The sequence below is a fragment of the Labrus bergylta genome, chromosome 23, assembly GCF_963930695.1.
Source record: "Labrus bergylta chromosome 23, fLabBer1.1, whole genome shotgun sequence".
NCBI classification, from domain to species: domain Eukaryota; kingdom Metazoa; phylum Chordata; class Actinopteri; order Labriformes; family Labridae; genus Labrus; species Labrus bergylta.
The window spans coordinates 7,291,638-7,313,584 of record NC_089217.1 but is presented as its reverse complement, the minus strand read 5'-3'; the positions used below and the strand labels follow the sequence as shown (position 1 = coordinate 7,313,584).

Here is a 21,947-nt window from a genome sequence, read left to right as displayed (position 1 = left end):
ACAATTATAATGTCATAGTGAAACACAGCAGACAAAAAGCACAAGTACCCTCATTAAGGACACACACATTTTCCTTCTTTTCTTCCATTGCAGAGTATAAAAAAATATTGATTCCAACATCTACTCAAATACCTTGTCTCATTCTTGCCATTGCAGGATGTTTTTAATGCAGACATTACTAAACGATCAAAACCTTGGGCCGATTGTGACACACCAAATAAATCACTCGCTGCAGCTTTAAGGCTAATAGCGTTGTGTCACACTCTTGTTCCTCTTCCATTTGCTCCGGTCGTTTCTGCCAAAAAGGAACAGGAAACCCATTCTGTAGTGCCGAGGCTCCCCTGCTGGGACACCATAACTAACACACACACATTCAAACACACACATAAATCACAAAAGCACACCAGACTTGTATTTTCCAAGTCCACTGTACATCATCTTTTCAGAAACTTAAACATACCCGACTTATTGAAAACATGTGTAGATTTTTAGTGGTTTTCTAGGAATTCACAAGGATTTATTTAATTGTCAGAAAACTGTGAATTGTTCTCAGCTGCGCATGTAATACTGCAGTGGGCGGAGTTGCCGTATGCTATATAATTACTCCTCGAGGTGTTGGATCACATCCAAACACATATTGAGACACAGACGCAAACATGTGGCCACACATCTGCGGAAAAGCATACCGTAAAAATAGACATTTTTGTGGTGTTTGTGTGGTGTGTTGTAGTAGATCCAATCTGTTAATTATAGGATTCAAATTGATACAGAATTAATAGTTTTAATCTGTGGAAAGAAAACAAATTTGAAAGTGACCAAAATGTTGAGCTGTACCTTTAAGAATGGATTAAAAAAAGAGAAAGGAAAAGTGAAAAAAAAAAAGGATCCGCACTGAATCTGACCTCTACTATTTGTTGTTAAAATGTGTTGCTATGCTGGCAGGCTGCTGGCCAGTATAAAGTGTGCATATATGTGTGTGTATATGTCAGTTAAAGGCTGATCTAAAGGAAAACATTGGCCTCTCTCTATCTGTTTTCTACCCTCTCTCCAGCACAAGTGTTAGGTCATCGGCTAAGTCAGCCGAATGTGTGAGTGTGTGAGAGGGTAAGCTCCCGGGCGTTTATGTTTCTTGTCAATCTGGCATGTGGGTGCACTGGCATGTGTATGTATTAACTGTCCATTTGACACATGTACAGTGTATGTGTATTGTATGGCTGCTGGTGTGTATGCCTGTTGCATGTGAAAAAGGTCAACGCAAGAATCACAGTGAGATATTATAGTTTCTCGTTTCAGCACCCAAAAGAAAAAAAAAAACGGTACAAAATACTGATTGCCTGTCACCAAATATAAGAGGTTGCTGCTCGGTGGAGAACATGTTGGAACATTTAGCTGCTGCAGAGTCGGCAATTTTCTTCCATTATGTTTTTTTGATTTACTTCAGGCTAACAAGCAGTTGCTTTTCACCCGTAGCAGAGTTAGCCTTTAGCTGGTGAATATATTGTCGCAATTAGCTTGCTTAAGAGCTGGAGGTTTCCTTTAGGAGATAGTGGAGAACAAAACTGGAGCTTGAATGTGAATATTGGACTTATATACATAATACTAATGTTGCTTCATGTCTCCTGGATCTGCAACGAGGCTACAGTTAGCTATAAGCTGGTGAACATATCGGGGGCATTTACCTGCTTACCTACTAAGAGCCCAATATTTCAGAGAGAACAGAGCTTAAAGGATGTCCTTTATTGGACTTGCATTCTTAAATGCCATGTAACTCTAACCAGGCAATTGTTAGCTAACCAGAACGATTTAATAAAGATCATTTTATATCAGGGTTTCGTTCTCAGCCTGCTTGCACTGCCCCCTGGTGGCCAAAAAGTCTGTTACTACAGACGACTAACATCAAGACACTGAAAGATTTCAGTTAATGCAATAAAATGATGTAGCCATGTGAGGTCATAGGGGTCTTGATATGTGTTGACGGGAAAGCGAGGTAGTCTGGGAGGAGGGATGCTGGGATTTGTGTTAGGATCCAGTCTCAGTTGCTGATGTCCCTCGGTGCCTGCAGTGTTCATGGGACTATTGTTGATTGAGTTCAATGCCATGACATCACACTGACAGTGAAACAAGGGCACTCTGTTAACGATTACCCATTGTGTAAAAAGACATTTACTCCGTTTTAAAGAGAATACACACATGTTCTGCCAGTATTCTAACTTTTAAAGATTAGTTGGTTAGTTTGGGGGAGGGGGTTCAGAGAGACAACAAAAAACAGTGTAATACGTTTCATAAGAAAATTTGACCTATTGGATATAAAAGTTGGCAAAGAAGTTGCTTAGTGATTATTAGCATCTCCATTTTTAAATAAATAAAACTATATAATTTAGTAAATGTCTTTGGCTGTTTGCTACTTGAGCAAACATGCAGCTCTAGTCTTATATGTCGTATTTTAAAATGTCCCATGACGGGACCCAAAACATGTTTGACAGCATTTTTCCCTCAGTATTTTGTCTACATAAGCCTGCTTTGTGCAAACATATACATCATGTTTAGGAGCCTCCGTGGACCTGAAGAAATGCCTACACTGAGCGTTTGCCCTCTTAACTGCCTTAACTGATCTATAGCATTTCTGTTTGTGCCTCTGTGTGTGTGTGTGTGTGTGTGTGTGTGTGTGTGTGTGTGTGTGTGTGTGTGTGTGTGTGTGTGTGTGTGTGTGTGTGTGTGTGTGTGTGTGTGTGTGTGTGTGTGTGTGTGTGTGTGTGTGTGTGTGTGTGTGTGTGTATGTAGGAGGCAGAGTGTATATTTCCAATTCAGAAATATCCATTTACACTTTTGACCTCTTCAGTGAAAATAAACAGCAATAACATCTGAAAATGAAATAATCATTAATTTCTTCACACACGCAATCACACACGCACACGCATTTTTTATATACATTAAATATACAAACGTCATTTTTACAGCCATTCATGGTCACAAGAGGTACAACTTTATTGTGTTTTGTGAGTCCTTTCACCCAGCCTTGCCTCCTCGTCGACATTGGTGGTGAGATAGTAAAACTATCGGAAGGATTGGGAAATTAGGACAGACATTCATGTGTCTTCAGAGGATACATCTGTACAAGCTTTCATTCATTAACCATTTCCTTTCACACCGTCACCAGGTCAACTTTTAATTTGGTCTAGAAATTCTATAATCTATGTTTCGCGCAAGTTAGCGAATGTTAGCATAATTAAAATGCTAAACCAAAGTGGTGAACATTGTAAACCTGCTAAAACATTCTGTGGGTGTGTTAGCCAGATCTTTAAGTGCTCCTCTTCTTTTAAAGGCTTTATATGCGATTTTTTTTGAACCAGCAGATGTCGCCCTTGAGCACCAGCATGAAACCAAAACAACTCGCGGTGCATTGTTGTGTTAGCATGCTAATGCTAGCGATCTTTATTATGCTGGTATCTTCACACTGCATGTAAATTTACCTGAAATGAGCGTGATCTAGAAACACAGTTAAGCAGTGAGTACAGTATGTTATTCTTCTTTTCTCTAGTCCCTCAATTAAACAACTTTTATGCAAGAGGGGAGGAGTCAGCCGGCCGTCCCGGCGATGTAAACAAACTGAAGATATGACTCGGAAAACATCACAGACAGTGGGACTCGGGTGTTACACCCATTGTAGACAGTCATTACTCACAGAGTTATTTTCAGAGGATATATTTGATTTCTATTATATTTAAGTGTGAAAAATCGCATATAAAGCCTTTAAACGCTGTGATTCCTGCTGCCTTACGCCATGAAGGAATTTATTTTTTAGCCCAAAGTATTCTGTAAGGTGGTAGACACACTGCTTTACTATCATTAGACTACATATACTGGTTAGCTTTTTAATACAACTAAAATGACTTCCAAAATGCAAAAAACAAAAACTAAGTGCAAATGTCCTTCAATTAGTTCATTTGAACTGGTAACGAGGTTATGCATCCACTGTGTGTTTGAGCAGACGTGGTTCTGTATGTGGAGGTCTGTGTCAGTGGAAAACTACTATCGCAAGCATTAAACACTTGAATTTCCAGCAGTGGTAGTACATCACAATCTTGTGGTTATCCGAAATTACACGAGTGGTTGTTGCAGTAGCTTTGATCAGAGAGGTCTTAGATCTGTTCTGATTATTACCACATTGCCACAGCAATACAAACATGGTATCTAGGAAACTGTACTGTTTCCTCCTTACATAGGCTAATGCTAGTCGTAAAAAATCTGCAGAGGAAGCGCTTTACTGTACTTACATAGTTGTAGACAGAATATCCCCCTGGCTTTTTCCGAGGGTATTAAATGAACTTCTCTTTATGTGGACACTGGCTACTGAGTGTTGTATCTTCTTGTGTGTAAAATGAAAAGATACACTTTCTGCATTAAAGTCAGAAGAACCTGCATTGTGTGCAGAGCATGTTTACTGTGCAAAGTTCAAAAATGCATCGTGAGGACTTGTTTTGTATGCTGTTCAGCATGGGAGCAAATATTTGTTTCTGCATAATACGCCTTTATATACATACTGCAGAGAGCTTCAAAATACTTTCTAACAAATGCATACAGAGTCACACTCTACATCCTCCAGGTATGTTCCTATGTGTACCTTTCACCTACACCTTGTCATACAAGGACTTCCAGCTGAAAAAAATACAATATAATGTAGCATGTATTTTTTTAAAACATGTTTTTGTCATACGATTAAAAACCTTTACCATTATCTGTCACACTGAAACATTCTGTCATTGACGTGTTTAAGTTATTGGAACACATAACAGCAAAGTCAAATCCAGGTTCAGGTGTACTGTATGTTCAACTGTGAAAAAAGAGGTCATGATTTTTCGTGCAGGGTTGCTCATATTGGACTGGTTGAGCAGGTGCAGGTGACTGTTTGTGTGCAGCACCGTTGGTGTGCAAGTAAATTGTGTCACTTCAGTATATTTCCGCTAACTAAATACATTTCCAACATAGAATTAGTCAGTGTTTTATATCTAGTATAGAGGTGGAATGTACAGTATATCTGGCTGTGTCCCTTTAAATGTCTGAAGTTTTTGGACACAGCCTTTGGCACAAAACAGCAGCCCTCGTGGAACTCGGGAAGCGGGGAATGCCCACAAACACTCCACACACACACACACACACACACACACACACACACACACACACACACACACACACACACACACACACACACACACACACACACACACACACACACACACACACACACACACACACACACACACACACGCACACACACACAGAGGAAGGAAGCGTGTGCTGTGGACTAGTGATGAAGGCCAAGCCATTAAAGCCAGGAAGCTGCTGGGAGGAATGTCCTGTGATGTCACACACACGCACACATGCACACACACGCACACACAGGCATGTATAATACATGCATGACACTGTAGGGCTTTTACAATAAACACTGTATACACACATCCTGCCCCTCCCACTCCTATCTGGCTGAAAGTCAAGATTATATTGTGGCAAACTAAATTCTCAGGTCAATGACTTACAATGACACAAATGATACTCACGGTTTGCTCACTGTGCAATCACATTGTTGTTATTGTACTCTGACAGCTTAGATGACTCATACTGAAGGATTTGCCAATTTATAACGAGATTGTTGCTGTTTTTGATGCCTCATTGATGTCTGTTCACACACAACCACACACACGCACACACACAATTATGCAAACATACTGTGGATTTTGAAGAAAAAGTATTGCATCATTTGATTGTCCAATGGTGGTATATCTTTTAGTGGCTGTTAATTGTTGTTTAAAACATTGTATTCTTTTCCGTGCGTGAGTCATGGTCATTTTAACTTCCAGTTGTTTGTGTCGTTTTTCTGACAAACGCCACAGTTATTATTTCAGCTTGAGAAGGAAACAGTATTGACAAAAGGGTGGAGACAGAGAATGGAAAGATAATACGTTCCCACCAAATATGAAAGTATGCCTGTGACCTTTTTCAACAGTAGATGCAACCTGGTTTAACCGTTTTCTGCACTCCAATAAATTCATGTCGAACATTTTGTCTTTGTGGAGTCAGAGATATGGGGGGGAAAGTTTATTAGTTTAGGATTAGCTGTTAAAGTCTGTTTGCTTAGAGTTTAATGGTGCATTTTATTTCTGTAAAAAGTTGATCTATCTTACGTTGTAAACATTGTTTCACTCAGCGTTTCACTCTGAAATGACCCCTGAGCAGCTGAGTTGCCAGGTGTTGGAGACGACATTCCTTTAAAGGGAACGTCTGCAGCCAGCTCCCTTGTGAGCAAACATCTGCATCCCTAAAGGGTCCAATGTTGACCTGCAACCTCCTAAAACATGGTGGCAAGGTCTCATTTGTTACTGCAAAAATAATTGCTGTACATTTTTTTTCAGCAATGTCCTCTATTTGACATAATTCCATGACACTTTTTATACCTATAGCAACACAGAAACACAAGGAATCCCATCTATTGCTGCTGCCTTTGTCCTCACAGCCTCTTTTTACATCACTCCATCCACTTTCCAAACATCCCTTCCCAGTCATAAAATCTACAAGCAAACACTCAACAATGAGTAGTATATTTTTACAGCTCCACAAATCATCCTGTGGAGACCAAGGTCCTTTTACATGTCATTGTACAAAGTATGTGAGTATTTCCTCTGTTTATTGCAGGGTGAATCATTTGTATTGGTGTGTGTGTGTGTGTGTGTGTGTGTGTGTGTGTGTGTGTGTGTGTGTGTGTGTGTGTGTGTGTGTGTGTGTGTGTGTGTGTGTGTGTGTGTGTGTGTGTGTGTGTGTGTGCGCATGTCCGTGTTGTGTGTTTGACTGACTCAAAACCATCATCATCATCAATATTATTACGTGCGTAGGTGTTCATGAAAGAGCTGGGTCTTTAGCTTTTTCTTAAAGGTGCAAAGGGACTCTGCAGATTGAATGGAGTTTGGTAGTTCGTTCCATCCCAGAGGAGAAGGATTCTAGCGGGAGACTTCGGGCCCTGCTGTGAAGGTTTGCTCAAACACCTTTCAGTGGCAGAGCGTAGTGCGTGGAAGGGAGTTAAGACCCGGACAATAGAGGTTAAGTTTAGTAAACTGAAGTCAAGCTTAGTAAACTGAAAACAGGTCCAAGGAAATTCTTAATTGCATTTAGACTGTGCTGTGGACTTTTTCAATGTCTATCATGATTAATTCAAATGTTAAGATTAGAAATAAATGACACCTTTAGTGCAGTTATAAGGCAGTCATTGCTGCAAATGGAATTACATTAGAAACACTTTTTGTGTGTTTATAAAGTTCATCCTGTAGGGTTACTGGACACCAGTATTTCTGTTGGATAGATATTGCACTTTACATTAAATCCTTGAAGAAGAGCTGCAGTTAAAGGTCACACACTGGAGTTTAGAGTGAACATCTTTTACCATTATAATTAGACCGGTGGGAAGTCTCCTTGACACCACACTGACCAAGCCCCGTCTCAGAGATTTGAACTTGCTGTAGAGCAGTGAGTGAGGAAACTCGGCCGTCCATACTCGTCATTCCTGCCTGTCAACAGTGAAGTTAACTACAGTCACTACTTCACGCAAGTTCAACCTCTGATTAGTAAGAACATACCTGTTTATATGTGTGGTTGCAATGTTTCCATGACAGCGAGAAGGGTGGTAAATTGCACAACGATGCTGCACACACACACATCAAACACACACACTATACTGGCATGTCATGTCAATCACACCTTCCACCTTGCACACACACAAACACACTCTATACACACACACACACACACTCTACACACACACACACACGTCTGTCACAAATATCTTCATGGGGTTTTGGCATACTTAAAGGTGCTATAACAGAACAGAACATACTTCAACTTCTTATGCAACCTACAAGTCCATCATGGCTGACGTCAGAGAGAGCCAGGTGGGCCCCTGTTAAAACACACACACACACACACACACACACACACACACACACACACACACACACACACACAGCTCCTCTGTACAGTCAGTCATCATTTAAAACCACACACACATTATATATAAACAGCTGTGATTGGTCCAACCCTAATCAGGCCTGAAGGAAATCTGTACATAAGGGGGCAAATTTGTGAAATCCCCAGGCTACTTAATCAATGAATTAGATGTAAAATTGATTAGAAACATTTCCCTATGCTTCTTATCCTGTAAAATGTGGTTTTGTGATGTTTTTGCATGTTGCACAGATTGTATTAATTTACTCAGTGATTAATTTTATTTCTGTAATGATGAAAAAAAAAACACAAAGATAAGACCCAGTTTTCTTTGTTTAACCTTCATAGTGGCAAGTAATTGAGAAACAAAGGTTCAATAATAAAGTGCCGGAAAATCTGTCGGTTGGAAAAAGCAACCCTTGGTAGGGTTTGAGCAGGATGTCCCTGCGGGTCTGGAGGGTCCAGCTGGCTGAGTCACTGATATGAGAGACTCTGATACACCATGTGGTTATGGTCAGGAATGCAGCGTCAACTGGTATCAGATCACTGCCGCTCTCACCATAACCCTGTCCAAATGTAAACACCCACACACACACGCACATGCACGCACGCACGCACGCATTTACAGCTGCACATTGATGTGGTCAAATATAGCATTGTGGCACTGTGTGTGGTTCTGTGTGTGTGGGTGAATGTCTCATTGTTGAGGGTTGGGGATCAAGAGTCAACAAGGAAGTGGGGGGTTGTTAGTTTCAAGACTCATTTTTGTAAATATGTACCTGAAGTATAAAGTCAGTGCTCAAAAAGCAGAATTCAATCCAATCAATTCAACATTTATATTAGTCACTAACACAATCATGTGTACAATGTTCAGTGAAAAGCTTTGGAAATAACACGTTTATTAACATGAAAAAAAGAAAAATCTATAAGAACATAACAAAAAAAAAACAGAAAAAAGAATGTTAGCTCACACACGCATGCACACACACACACACACACACACAAACATCCTGCCTAGTAATTACTGAGGCGTCAGTCCTGCTGTGTTACAGTTCCTTCATAGGAAAATGGGAGGATGGCACCCCATGAGAGGACATCAACTGATAAAAGAAAAAGAGAAAATATAGCTAAATCAAACAGAGTGAAAGAAAAGACTCTTTATTTTTTATATCAATATGATCATCATTCTTATCCTTTTATTTCTGTGACTGTTTTGGTTATAGTTTGGGGAATATCTGCTGAAGTAGATCAGAGATGAGTGTGACTGGGCCTTTTCCCTTTGAATGTAACGAGAACCAGTTTAAGAGTACAACAAATTATCATACAAGTGTGTTATCGCCCAAAATACTCATCATAATCCCCAAATCATAGAATACCAACCCTCTGAGCACGTTTGTTATTTTGTTGGATCTTTGTGTCCCTCTTGAAGTCTTCCTGTGGGTCTTCATCAAGCACAACTTAAGAAGTGCTGTCAGGAAGAAAGTTGTGTTTTATGTGACAGGAAATAGGAGAGGAAACGGGGAAACGCAGCAAGAAGGGAAGGGATCAAAAAAGGAGACGAAGTGTGTAAAAATGACATGTGGGTTCACTCATGTAGGACGCAGCAGGGGGCGAGGTTTGTTAGAGAGACTCACAATAATGTAACCTTTGGATGCTGCTTATATACACACTATAGACCAATAACCATTTAAACACCTTTATAATGAAAGTAAATGAACAGGTTCATTCTCTAATTATGCATCATGAGCCTTGTGTGTGTGTGTGTGTGTGTGTGTGTGTGTGTGTGTGTGTGTGTGTTGATAACAGCCTCCTCCCTGTTTCTTTCCATGTCGTAGTTCGCCCTCTACCTGTTTGTAACTCTAGCTCAGTTTATGTGCGGTTCAGTGTGAATGTGTTGTCAACTGTTTGTTTGTCTTTAAATATAATGAGTCCTTTCACGTGCATGCCTATACCTACCCCACCAGCCATCTGCACACACATAACACTTGAAGATAAACACATAAACACACTCAAACACAGCTTTTCAGGTGCCGATGACGCATATGAACGTATTAGACGAACAATGAAATGTCTATGGCAAACTTGTAGCCAAACAGTTTTTCATGGTTACATCCACAGAGCAACATTTGGACTTTTGTGTGTAATCATCTCGTGACTGTAATGCAGAGTCCCAATGTCCACAATGAAGGACTCACTGATTAAGAGGCACAGAAGTGTGTGAGTTTAATCCTGTACCCATGTTTAATTGTATAGTGCATGAGGGCTCTGATGCAGATTTTTTGATGGCGCCAAATTGAACACTCTCTGGAGAGGACAAAATAAATTCCCAAAGAATTAACAGTAATGCCGTTCTGACTGTTGATCATTTATCTAAAATACATAAACACTGTAATGGACTGTTTCCCCCTAAGATATCAGGGCTCATCTTGTTTCCAGACAATTTGTCATGTCATGGTCATATGTCCCATCCTCACATACTGCATGCCTGACACCATTAAAGGCCGTGGAGGTTCAGTGATCAGAAGGAGATTTGGATTTCGGCCTACTGTATGTCTGATTCTAAGACTTCATTTTTGCTCTGTTTTGGTTTCTACTACCGTACGTCTCGAGAGAAAGATCTAGATCTGATTTAGCTACTGAATGCTCCACTATGTTCCATGCCTTGTAGCAAACTTTGTCTTTCTAGTCTTCAGTGCTGGATAGGAGATTTGATGAGATAAGACAAATCAGCAATGTCACAATGTAAGGTTTTTTAAAATCAAAAAGGCATAGACTGTAATTGGATATAGTTGATTTAAAAGTGATTTAAACCAGTTTTCTTTCTAGTGGCCAGCAGGGGGAGACTCCACTTGTTTTAAAAACATTTAACCCATTTGTGACATCATGGCTGCTTCACCCACTTGTTATAAACCGTCTATACTCTAATGCACGCATGCACCATGCAGCTGTCTTCAGTTCTTGTGGATTTATGCCTTTTTTAAACCTAAATCCTTCGTTGATGTGGGTGTTTTTCTTTTGGAAAGGCTTGACTCTGCTTTCACAATAAACCTAATTAAATACTTATAAATAGTTTAAAATTCCGGCTTGAAATTAATACATTCAAGGGATCAAATCTTCATAAACAGCATCAACGGTGCCAAATGATTTTTCCTGAAGTCTTCTGAAAACATGTGCAAACAATGGATGGACATTCATGCAATTGAAACTTTATACATAAAGTTTTATCTCAAGTCTAAAACTGAGGCAACTTAAGTGTCAAAATCTTCAGAGTAAGTAATTACTTAGACACAGTTCTGCTGCCAGTGAGCGAGAGAAAACAGAACCCCTCTTTGTCGCTGCCCCTCTTCCTCCCCTTGTGCTGACTCTTCTTCTTTGTGTCCCTATCTGTTTCTCCTCATCTGCTTTTCTGCTCTCTTCCCACTCCCTCACCCTAAATGGCAGTTACACAAAAGCCAAACAGAAAGATGATGCCTTCAGGCGAGAGCAGAAGCCGTGGAAAAATTCAGTAAAAAAAAAAAAAAAGTCAGTGAAGCAGTGAGAGGGACGGACAGAGAGATGCAGAGACAGAGAGACGGACGGTTAAAATAAGACATTAAAAGAAAAACAGAGCTCCACGCCTAGTTAGGCTTCCCTTCCTATTGGCTGACAGGCAACCAATCAAAGTCCAGGGGTGGAGCACTTCCTGTTTATGTGAGGGGGGGGCCTCCCATGTGGTTTAGTGTATGTTATGATTATTTGAACTTCACAGAGTAATAATATGCACTTTTTGCAAGCATTTTATAAATATTGGTGACACGTGCACATGTGTATATTCCTGCACATGTGCATATTCCTGTACATGTGCATATTCCTGTGTGTGAGTTATACAGGTATACATGAATGTGCTTTGTGTATATGTGTGAGACTCCTGTGGGTATGTGTACATTTTGTACCCTGGACCTCAGCCCATGCAGGGCTGTGGATAAGTGAATTTCAGGAATGCAGGGTTTTACAAGGACTCTGACTTTCTAGGAAGAGTTTTACATATATAAATACCATCCACAAAGAAAAACTGAACAAAGGGGAGGTGCTTTTAATAGAAGTGCATTTTTACCTACTCAATACTGTTTAGCGAGTTGTATTATTACTGTATATTATTCTGATTTTGGACAGACATTCATGGCCCCAGAGGGATGTACTCTTTGGACTTTGGTGTCTCTGTGACTTTTCTTGTAAGTCCAACATTAGTTGACATTTCTGTGTTATACAGAAATGTCCCATTATATTATATGGGACATTATACTATAAAAGTTGATACGGATAGTCAGAGTGTTCAGAGGATGGACCCTGTTCCTCTAGCACCTTGAGCAGATTGGAGTTTTCACTCGACCTGGGAAACTTGATCTACAAGATAAACTGACATTAAACTTTGTACAGATATTCATGGCCATGAGGCCTGCTGACCTAATGCTCCTGTGAGAAGATTTTATTCATTTTTTATTTTTTTATTTTTTGGGTGGGGGGGATGTCATTGAAAAGACTGACGTTAATACTGATGCCTCTCTATGACCTACAAAAGCAAACAAGAGCATCAGAGAGAAGATCGTTTTTTTCTCATTTATGATTCATCCCTGCTGCTGAGTAGGAGTCAGACGCGCTGCGAAAACAGCCTTTTTTTTTAATGTTTAAACTTCTCTTACATTAACAGTATAAGATCAGCAAAGAAATTAATAGTCCCGCCTATCTATAGGGGTCGCCAAAATCGACACAATTTGAAATTTGTCACAGGAGCTTTGGACAGCTTTATCGTGAGAAATCATCCAAACTATTGGGCTGATTGCCATAAAATTTGGCAAAACTATGTGTGTCCTTCTCAGGATCAATTTGAACTACTGTTTCATAGACTTACCATTTAGCACCATCGTTAACTCAAAATGCTTATCATTTGTCCAATAGTTCATATTTTAAATTAATATCGCTGAAACAAATTGTATTTCTACAGCAATGTCTAAATCGCTAATTAGCAAATATTAGCATGCAAGGGCTCTAAAACAGTAGATTATAAATAATATTCCTGCTATCAATCAATGTCATCCAGGCTTTAAGGTCAATGCCTTTGTACAGTGCATACAATTTAAATTGGCAGGATAAATGTTTGATCTGATTTCATGGTATCATGGTTAGTGGTGTGTGCATCAGCATGATTTACAAATCTGACATAAACCTTTAAGTTGAAAACAATAGAGAAGTTACTGGTCCTCCTCAATGAGGCGTTTGTATATTTGAAACATTTCAGTGTGGGTTTGTCTTATTGTTTCTAGACATAGCCAGCTGTGTTAAGAAAATATTGAACATTTTCCAAATAATAAATCTCTGTTCCTCAAAATTGGGTCAGATTCCAACTATCTGACCTACTTTCTCATGGAGCATACACAACTATGCATTGTTGGCAGGCCTTTAGTGGCAGCTACTCCTGACAACTCTTTAAATGTATATGGAATAAACATGATGGTCCTTGGCAGATAGAATATTTTTAATCTTACAGAAATTTGCAACGAAAATACATTTTTATGGTAGTTTTATGGACTGCTGCCCTCAGGGAAAAACCTCCAAATCTGCAGGAGACTTATGAGACTGGACGACATCCAGCAAGCCCAGAGTAGTGAGACATCATATGTGTGTTTAACCCCTAAAAGCAAAACCGGCTGCTGAATGATTGAAAGTCACGACAGACGAGCTGAGAAAATGAGCAAGAAACTGTTTCTCATTTTTCTAAAGCGGAAACTTAGCAACGTAGTTAAATGGTTGTAAATCAAAGCCTCCGAGGGTTAAATGTGTGTAACCTTTCTGACCTGCTGCTACCATTTCTTGAGTCTGCTGCTGTAAATAATGATCCTACCTGTCCTGGGAAATAAAGGGTCAAATACTAATTCATGCACATATTTGAATAAATCAAGCTAAGTGTATATTAAGCGTCTTAGCCAGAACATTGAAAGAGACATTACCCTAAGTGAACACACATGGCTTCTTAAAAGTTATTCAGGCTGCTCCAATGTTTTGCTTGTGATGTGTGTGTATGAGTGTGTGTATATGTGTGTATATGTGTGTGTTTTGGCCACCTGCCCAAGGCCGATGTTGATAAAGTGTGACCACATGAGCTCCCAGTAGAGAAAAAGATGGAGAAAGGCCAGTGTATATGTATGTTTTCTCTCCCTCCCTCCCTCTCTCCCTGTCTGTATATATCTGAGGCAGCTTTTTTTTCTGTATTACTTCCTCACCTCCCTGTTCTCCCTCGCACACACTCGGAAAACACACACAGAGAGCCGTGGTTCATGTGTTCATAGTGTTCTGAGTCTTCAATTTCTAGGAATTGCTTCATACTTTCTTGGAAATTAACCCCATGTGGCTCAAAGTGTACCGTAATACAGCCTGAAACAAGATACGTATATTGTTGTGATGGGGATCACAGCATCACGGCAGGTAAATGTTGCCCACCGATAGATGTCGTATTCAAATTAAACATTCGGATTAACTTTGAGGTGCGCTTTATCTTCAACTATCACAAAAAAACACATACTTTTCCTCTTACGCAGAGAACCAGCCTGTTTTGGTTTTTGGTTTGCGGTGCTCCAAGAGTCCAAAACCTACATCCAAAAATGTCAAGATTTTGTTCCAAAAATCATGGCAGAGTTATGATAAGACAACGACCTCATATGAACACATTCATTGAGGACTGTTTTTTTTTTTTTTTTTTTTGCACCTGCCAAATCGCTGACGCAAGAGGAAGAGAGAGGGGTGGATGTAAACACACTGGCTATGCTGCACTGTAATTTTGCGGTGCTATTTGTTATCGCTGTTGGTGAGCTAGTTGCAAGTTTGCAATAGCTTGCATTGTCAGAGAATGAGAAGGAAACAAAAACACAAAAACCTCAACCCCAAACTCGTTAACATTCATCGCAGTGTCGTGTCTAGTCTTGAAGTACTAGAATCCATTTGAACAAAGACAAAAGTCATCCTGAAGGAAATTAAGAAGAGAGGATGATCCCCCATATTCCCTCGTGTCCACACTCCAGAACAATCACTATGCAAAGAGGACGTGTTGTGTAATGGTTACTTTTGATTTTTTTTCTTTATTCTATAAAGGTGTTGGTCTCAGTCCAAACATTCTCACACTGGACAGATGTTGTGGGGTGGAATTAAGGGTGCTGAATGATTCAGCATGCACTTAATTGGAAGCACATACTTTAGCCTTTGCACTCCTCACATTTTTGGATAATGACGAAAAACGCAGTACTTATATTCAATCTAATGCACCTTTTGAAAAGTTTCATGTGACAAGGCTATCTACCCCTATACAGTAAGAAAAAAGGATTCAGCCTTGGTCAGCCATTGGTTCAGGAACCGTTGTTTTGAAGTTTTGAGTTTTTTGCATTTTAGTCGTCGCAGTTTTGTTGGAACCAGAATTTACCATATTTGGACAAAAGTACTGAAAATCCTCATAAGTCTAGAGACTCATACTAGCTCAGTATATTCCTAACAATCTGCAAACTGTACCCACCTCTCACTTATAGCTTTCACGCCATAAAAAATGTATAACTTGAGGTATCAATATATAAGAGTAAGTTATAAAACACATAATCCTTCTAAAGATAAAGATAAATGATGATTTCAGAATGATTAGTAAAATAGGTTTTAAACACAAAATTAAACTTTGAAATACAAAAACAAGGCTATAGGTACAGACTCTTGAATGCATTACTGTCTATAAGAGGCAGTAAAGAAAGTGTTCATAATTTACAGTACCATGGACAGTGTGGACGTTCTGTTTATTTTGGAGCAGCAGAGCACATTGCCGCAGAGTGAGGTCATGCAGCACATTGTGTATTTAGTGCGCGCTGGAATGACTTCATATATGTGATCTATGTCTTCCTTAAACATTTCTCTGTTTCTATACAGCCCCATGACAAAAAAACAAAACAGAACGACTGCTTAGATTCAAACTAACAGCCTCCGGTAAAACGATCCATTTGTGGGCAGGATACTTACATCTATAGCTCTGTGTTTAATCATGCAATAAGTGAATCTGCAGTTTGTGCACTACAGCAGAACAATAATTAGATCTAGAAAATGTTAGATCCTGACAGGTGCTATGAGTCATGGATTAAGGCTTTATGTAATGATGTTAAAGGTTGCACACACACGCACACACACACGCACGCACACACGCACGCACACACGCACACACAGCTGCAAAAATTGCAAACAAAAATAAATACAATTTTATGAAATGACTGTCTCAAGGAAATAAATAATTCCTTCATAACACACAAGCGCCCAAATAAGTAATGGGCAACAAATTGTTCAAACTCTTTATCCTCCTTCAAACAAATATTTTCAACCTCTGGACAATCAGCTGTAAATATAGAGCCCTGATGATGAAAGAAATACAAGCAAAAAAATGTTGCTTGTGCTGCGAAATTTTCAAGCTGCAAACATTAGGAGCACCGCTTATCTTTTCCTGTTTCTCCTGGAAAACGGTGCAAAGGCTCCTGAGACACAACTAGGCGGGATGAAACACTTCATTACAATCTTGCATGTCATGTTCAATCACTTAGCTTCGACAAAAGTTAGACTAATGTCTTTTAGTGTCAGATAAAATCAGTGTCTTGTTGATATGGACAGTGAGTCTGTCATTAATCAAATTTCTGGCCTGGATTTAGGTTGAGGAAAAAAAAAATCAAACTATGAACACATTTCATCATGAGACTGACTGTTTTTTTTTTTTTGCAGTATCCTGAATTATTTAGTCCTGATCTTTGCTGCCCTCTTTTGGTCACTTTCATCTGACTTCAGACCTTTGCGGTCTACCTTTTGTCCTGTCAAACTTGTCAAAGGACCAGCTGAACATTACTGGTTGGAACATGTTTTTATTTTCTCTTTGCTGTTGGATCGAGTTTATTATGCAGCTGTAGTGACAACAAGGAGTGCAGTCTTTCCAGGTTGTCATAGAGTTAAATTGTTGGGCATTCTCACATGAAGAGACCGCTATACAAACAGCACTTTCTAGGCAGAGCAGGATACAAGCGTCTGTGTAATACAGAAACCAAGAGCTGCAGTGATTGCAATCAATTTATATTATCCCTTATCTCCAGGTCACTAGCACCTCATTATAGAGAGTACAGGCTTTAATGCATGTAGGGAACAAACTAAATGAAAAATAAATCCATGTTGTGGGATGTACAGTGTTTTCGTCGTGTTCACACTACGGTTTAATCGTGCTTTTCATTTATGGCTAAATTAATGGGAATTGAATGTGTGATGTATATGGACACAATATCTCCTAAAAACATGGACCCGCCTACTGATGAAATATGGTAGCTGAGACAGGGAGTACATTGTAGGCTATTGTTTGGATATCGTTGTACTCATGCATTTTTTTAATGCAAGACATTAGACAGAACACTTACAAAACAACACAGGATGGATTTTTGGTATGTGAAGCGGTTGAATCTGATGTTTTGGTGCACTGGCTTTGTTTCTTTTGTGATTTTTTGTATTTGATGAAGGTGACTTGACTGTATCATCTATTGAATGTTTGGTTAGATTTACCAAGTTACAGTGTTACAAACTATACTCTCAACATTGTGGATGAAAAAATGTTGATAGTAAAGGTTTAAAGTGACATTCTGTATTCTAATTAAATGGTTTTTTTTTTGGCAGTAGCACTAAAGTTAAGGGTGAAATATTGGTGTAGGAAACATCACTTGAAATCTAAAATCTTTATCTTTCAGGGAGGTTCACCCTCGAACCTGAACATGAACCTGTATGCCACCAAGAAGACAGCAGCTGAGGGTATGTTGGACATCGCTTTGTTCCTGGCCAACATCACACACATGAAGACAGTCATCGAACAGGGTGCTGGATACAGGTACAGTGTGTGTGTGTTTGAGTGTGTATGTGTGTGTGTGAGGGATTAAAAACCTTTCTTTTTATCTTTCAGGGTTTACCGTCCCAAATTTGCCCACTTACTTATTGCAGAATCTTTTTCTTCCTCCTCCTCCTCAGGTACTACGCTGCCGTCCTGACGCTCATCTCCTTCTCTCTGGCGCTCCAGATAGTAGCAGGAGTCCTCATCATCGTCATCGGTGAGCCAATCACAACACAGCAATACCTCCACCTATACCTACAAACACACCCTCCATGTTTTTAACAATCATATTAACACACTAACACACTGATGCATTGATTAGCCGTGGAAATACAAGCAGTGCAGGTTGAAGTGCGTTCACTTTTCAAGGATTTTTTAATTTGCAGATAGAAAACTTTGAAGCAAATGAAACATCATAAAACAAATTTGAATGTAAAAAAAAAAAAAAAAAAAAGGAGCCAAATGGAAGTAAAGAGTTTTCTGCAACTTCTGTGTGGTTCGTTATTTTTTGTTGTTGGTGTCTTTGGTGTGTGTGTGTGTTTGTGTTTGTGTGTGTGTGTGTGTGTGTGTGTGTGTGTGTGTAATTGTTGCAGCTCGGCGAGACCTTAACGAAGAAGCCAACCAAAAGCGCCTGAACAGCCTGAACAACTACACAACCATCATCATCTTCCTCATCTTTGTAACCAACATCTTCATCTCCGTCTTTGGGATGGAGCGCACGGGCCTTTTTGCCAGGATGCATTTCTGACTTTGTCATGTAGGGGGTGATCTAATACTCGGGGCAAAGAAGGACACAAACACACACATACAAACATAAACACAGGAGTGTAAATTCTTATTCTACTTAAAGTACTAATCAACTACAGTATTACTGCACTCCAATGTCTTTATAAAACTTAAGTATGAGTGGACTTAGCCATGGCAAGGGACCAACTAGGTGTGTGCGTGTGTGTGTGTGTGTGGCTGTGTCTCTGTTTGTGTGTGTGTGTTCATGTTGCCTGTGTTTGTGTGATGTGTATGTATGCGTGTATGTGCAGCTAGATGTGAGCTGACCCTCCTCACCTCTTACCAGCGCTTGTTAAACTTCCTGAACAATCTGACCACCGGCCTCATCTTCCTCACGCTCATCGTCAACATCATCAAATCCGCCTTCGGCACACAACGCAGCTGCTTCCTGCGATGGCTGCTGCAGCGATTTATTCTATGAAACACCATATTCGCACACACATTTGTGCATTATATAGGTATATTCAAATACAATTACGGGGCAAAACACACATGTTTTAGGGTGCTTTTTGAAGAATTTTGTTTGTGAAAATGAGTGAAAAACTGCATGTGTTGCTAAACTGTTATACTTATTATAGCCACCAGAGGGAGCCAAACCTTACCGTTTTCTTTTTTTTTTATAATTGTGCTGTCATTGACATGTGTCACAGATTATCACTCACACCTCTTGCCTATATTGCCTCAACCCCACAAGCAAAAAACAAAGTAAGCTTTAAAACCAAACCAGTTTCACAATGACACAACATCAGAATAGTATCAGTATTTTGATGTTAGTATTATTATTGTCTACTAGAGGTTGCATGTTGAACCCAGAGTCTAACTGCGACAGATGTTGGATCTTTGTTGCTCAGGGGCAGCAATAAATGTGTTCAGTGAGAGGATTCGATCTCTTATATGGATTTTATTGAAGTCAAATTAAACGTATTTTGTGACATTAAGGTCAGAATATCACAGAGGCTGGAGGGCGAGTGGCTGAACGGCTGTTTGAATGGGCAAAATGAGAGTGCATGTCTGCGTGAGTGTGCATGCATCAACTGTAAATGAGAGTTTGTGTGTGTGTGTGTGTGTTTGAAATGTTTGATATTGTGTGTTTGTCTGTGTTTGTGTGCATGTGTGTGTGGTTATTGCAGCCCGCAGGGACCTGAACGTGGTGTCCAATCAGAAACGACTTGACTACCTGAACAACCTGGCCACAGGGTTCATCTTCGCCACCACAGTGATCAACTTCTTCATCAGCTTCTTCGGATCCAAGAGGACCGGTTTCTTCCGCTGGCTGCTGGCTCGACTGCACTTCTGACACACACGCACACACACAGACACACACACAGATACACACACACACTCAGAAACCCATTGCACAATATCATCCATCATCCATGCAAACACTTAAATTTGTAAATTTGAAGTTAACTAAGCATACAATGAGCGTGCACACAGACATACATTTTTTACAGAGATGAGACAACCTGTTCACATCTTTTTTTTATTCTGCCTTTGAAAAGTGTTTCACCATGTAATCTAACTAACGTATTTTCATTTTAACCGGCTGAATTTCCATGTAAATATTCATAACTTCATTTGGTCTGATAATGTGCCCAAAAAAAAATGTGTGTATTCCATAATGTGTATTTCCATCTGTTTTACAATTGTGTCTTTTGTATTTTAAATTGTAAAAACTTGATAAATCATGATAATTAGTCCAAGTAGCAGACAAAAAAGAGTCAAATGAACAAGAGACATCCTTCTAATGTACATGGAAGCAGAATAAATATATTAATTTAAGATGAATCTATGACATGCCTATTGTGTTTCTTTTCTGCTGTTTGATTTATTGCAAAGTAACAAGTCAATCGTATCACAAACCTAAAAGTGTGTGTGCAAGTATATATCCCTGTATGAAGCAGCCTCTGCCCTTGAATGTGTCTGCCTGTTCATCTTAAGAGAATCCAAATGTTCTTTATCCTTAAGATAAACTCTGTGAGAGTCAGAGCCAAGTGTGGTTTGAACCCTCTCTTTCTCTACTCTGTGTGTGTTTGTGTGTGTGTGTGTGTGTGTTTGTATGTTTGTCTCTCAGGCCGGCGGGATTTGAATAACCCCACCCTGCAGAAACGTCTGGATTACCTGAACAACGTAACAACCATCATAGTCTTCATCACCTCAGCCCTCAACTTCTTCATCAGTACCTTTGCCATGCAGAACGGATACCTGCGATGGGTTATGATGCGGATTCACTAAAACACACACAGAGACACACACACACACACACACACACACACACACACACACACACACACACACACACACTGCTAAACAGACACACTAACCATTACACTCATGCATACATATAATTAGCTTTTAAATAACCAATAACCAGCCTCAAAAATCATGTGGAAAATTCACTTTTTTCAGTTTATTCCATAAAGTTTAAAGCTCCTGTGAGGAGTTAGTAGCTGGTTATGAAACAGACTTAAATTAAAACGACGGCCTTTATATGACCTACAAAAGCAAGCAAGACTGCAAGACTGTCAAAGAGAAGATAGATTATTTCTATTTAGTTCTTATTTTACATGCATATCACTCCTGCTGCAGGCTAGGTGTCAGATGATTAGGTTTAGGGCAGAAATGGCCCTTTCAAAATTATTTCCACAACAAAGAATTATTGTGATTTGCTTGTTAGACATCGTAAATAACAAAGGATGAGATTTTTTTCTCTCTCTCAGAAAAACCTCCTCACAAATGTACAGGACAAAATCAGCAACAGATGATAGGTAATCCTAATTTGACCACAGGGGGGTGCCAAAGTCTAACAATTAAATATTTCCTCACATGAGCTTTAACAAAGTGGCCTTGTATATGTACAGTACATGTATGGGAGAATGTAATGCTGACTTGTAGCTCCTCATTTTCTATTTTGTAACTCAATGGTGACATCTTGTGTCTAATAAAAAGTCAGGATAGTCAAAGCATCCCTCATATAACACCAGCTTCATCTAACTAACAGCTGCATTATCCAGTTATAAACACAAATAAAGAAAGTTCTGATTTAAAATGTTTTGTGCTTTATTAATTAACATGGAGAAATGTGTTTGCTCCGTCACAGTTTGGTCAAAGATCTGCTTGTTACTTTATATTTGTTTCAGTTGTAAGCCATTGGAACCTTTATGGCTTAACAGGTTTTGTAAGTTGTATTATTTTTGATCGATTATGTATCCGTGCATGCTCTGTATATGCACTCTCTGCCCTTTTAATTAAGATTTTATTTTGT

The 21,947-nt window shown here is 39.4% G+C and overlaps 1 protein-coding gene across 6 annotated transcripts in view; it reads left to right on the top strand.

Annotated features, from left to right (window-relative positions):
• Window positions 1-21,731, top strand: part of LOC109997795 (ninjurin-2) — a 29,465-nt gene extending 7,734 nt beyond the window's left edge. The window contains exons 2-5 of one of the 6 annotated variants that reach the window (XM_020652442.3): window positions 17,760-17,896; window positions 18,034-18,113; window positions 18,490-18,653; window positions 19,813-19,952. In XM_020652442.3, the coding sequence (XP_020508098.1) occupies window positions 17,760-17,896; window positions 18,034-18,113; window positions 18,490-18,644 (372 nt within the window). In that variant the 3' untranslated portion in view covers window positions 18,645-18,653; window positions 19,813-19,952. The other 5 variants (XM_020652413.2, XM_065951548.1, XM_020652428.2 and 2 more) reach the window with 5 other exon arrangements.
• Window positions 21,732-21,947: the final 216 nt, after the last annotated feature.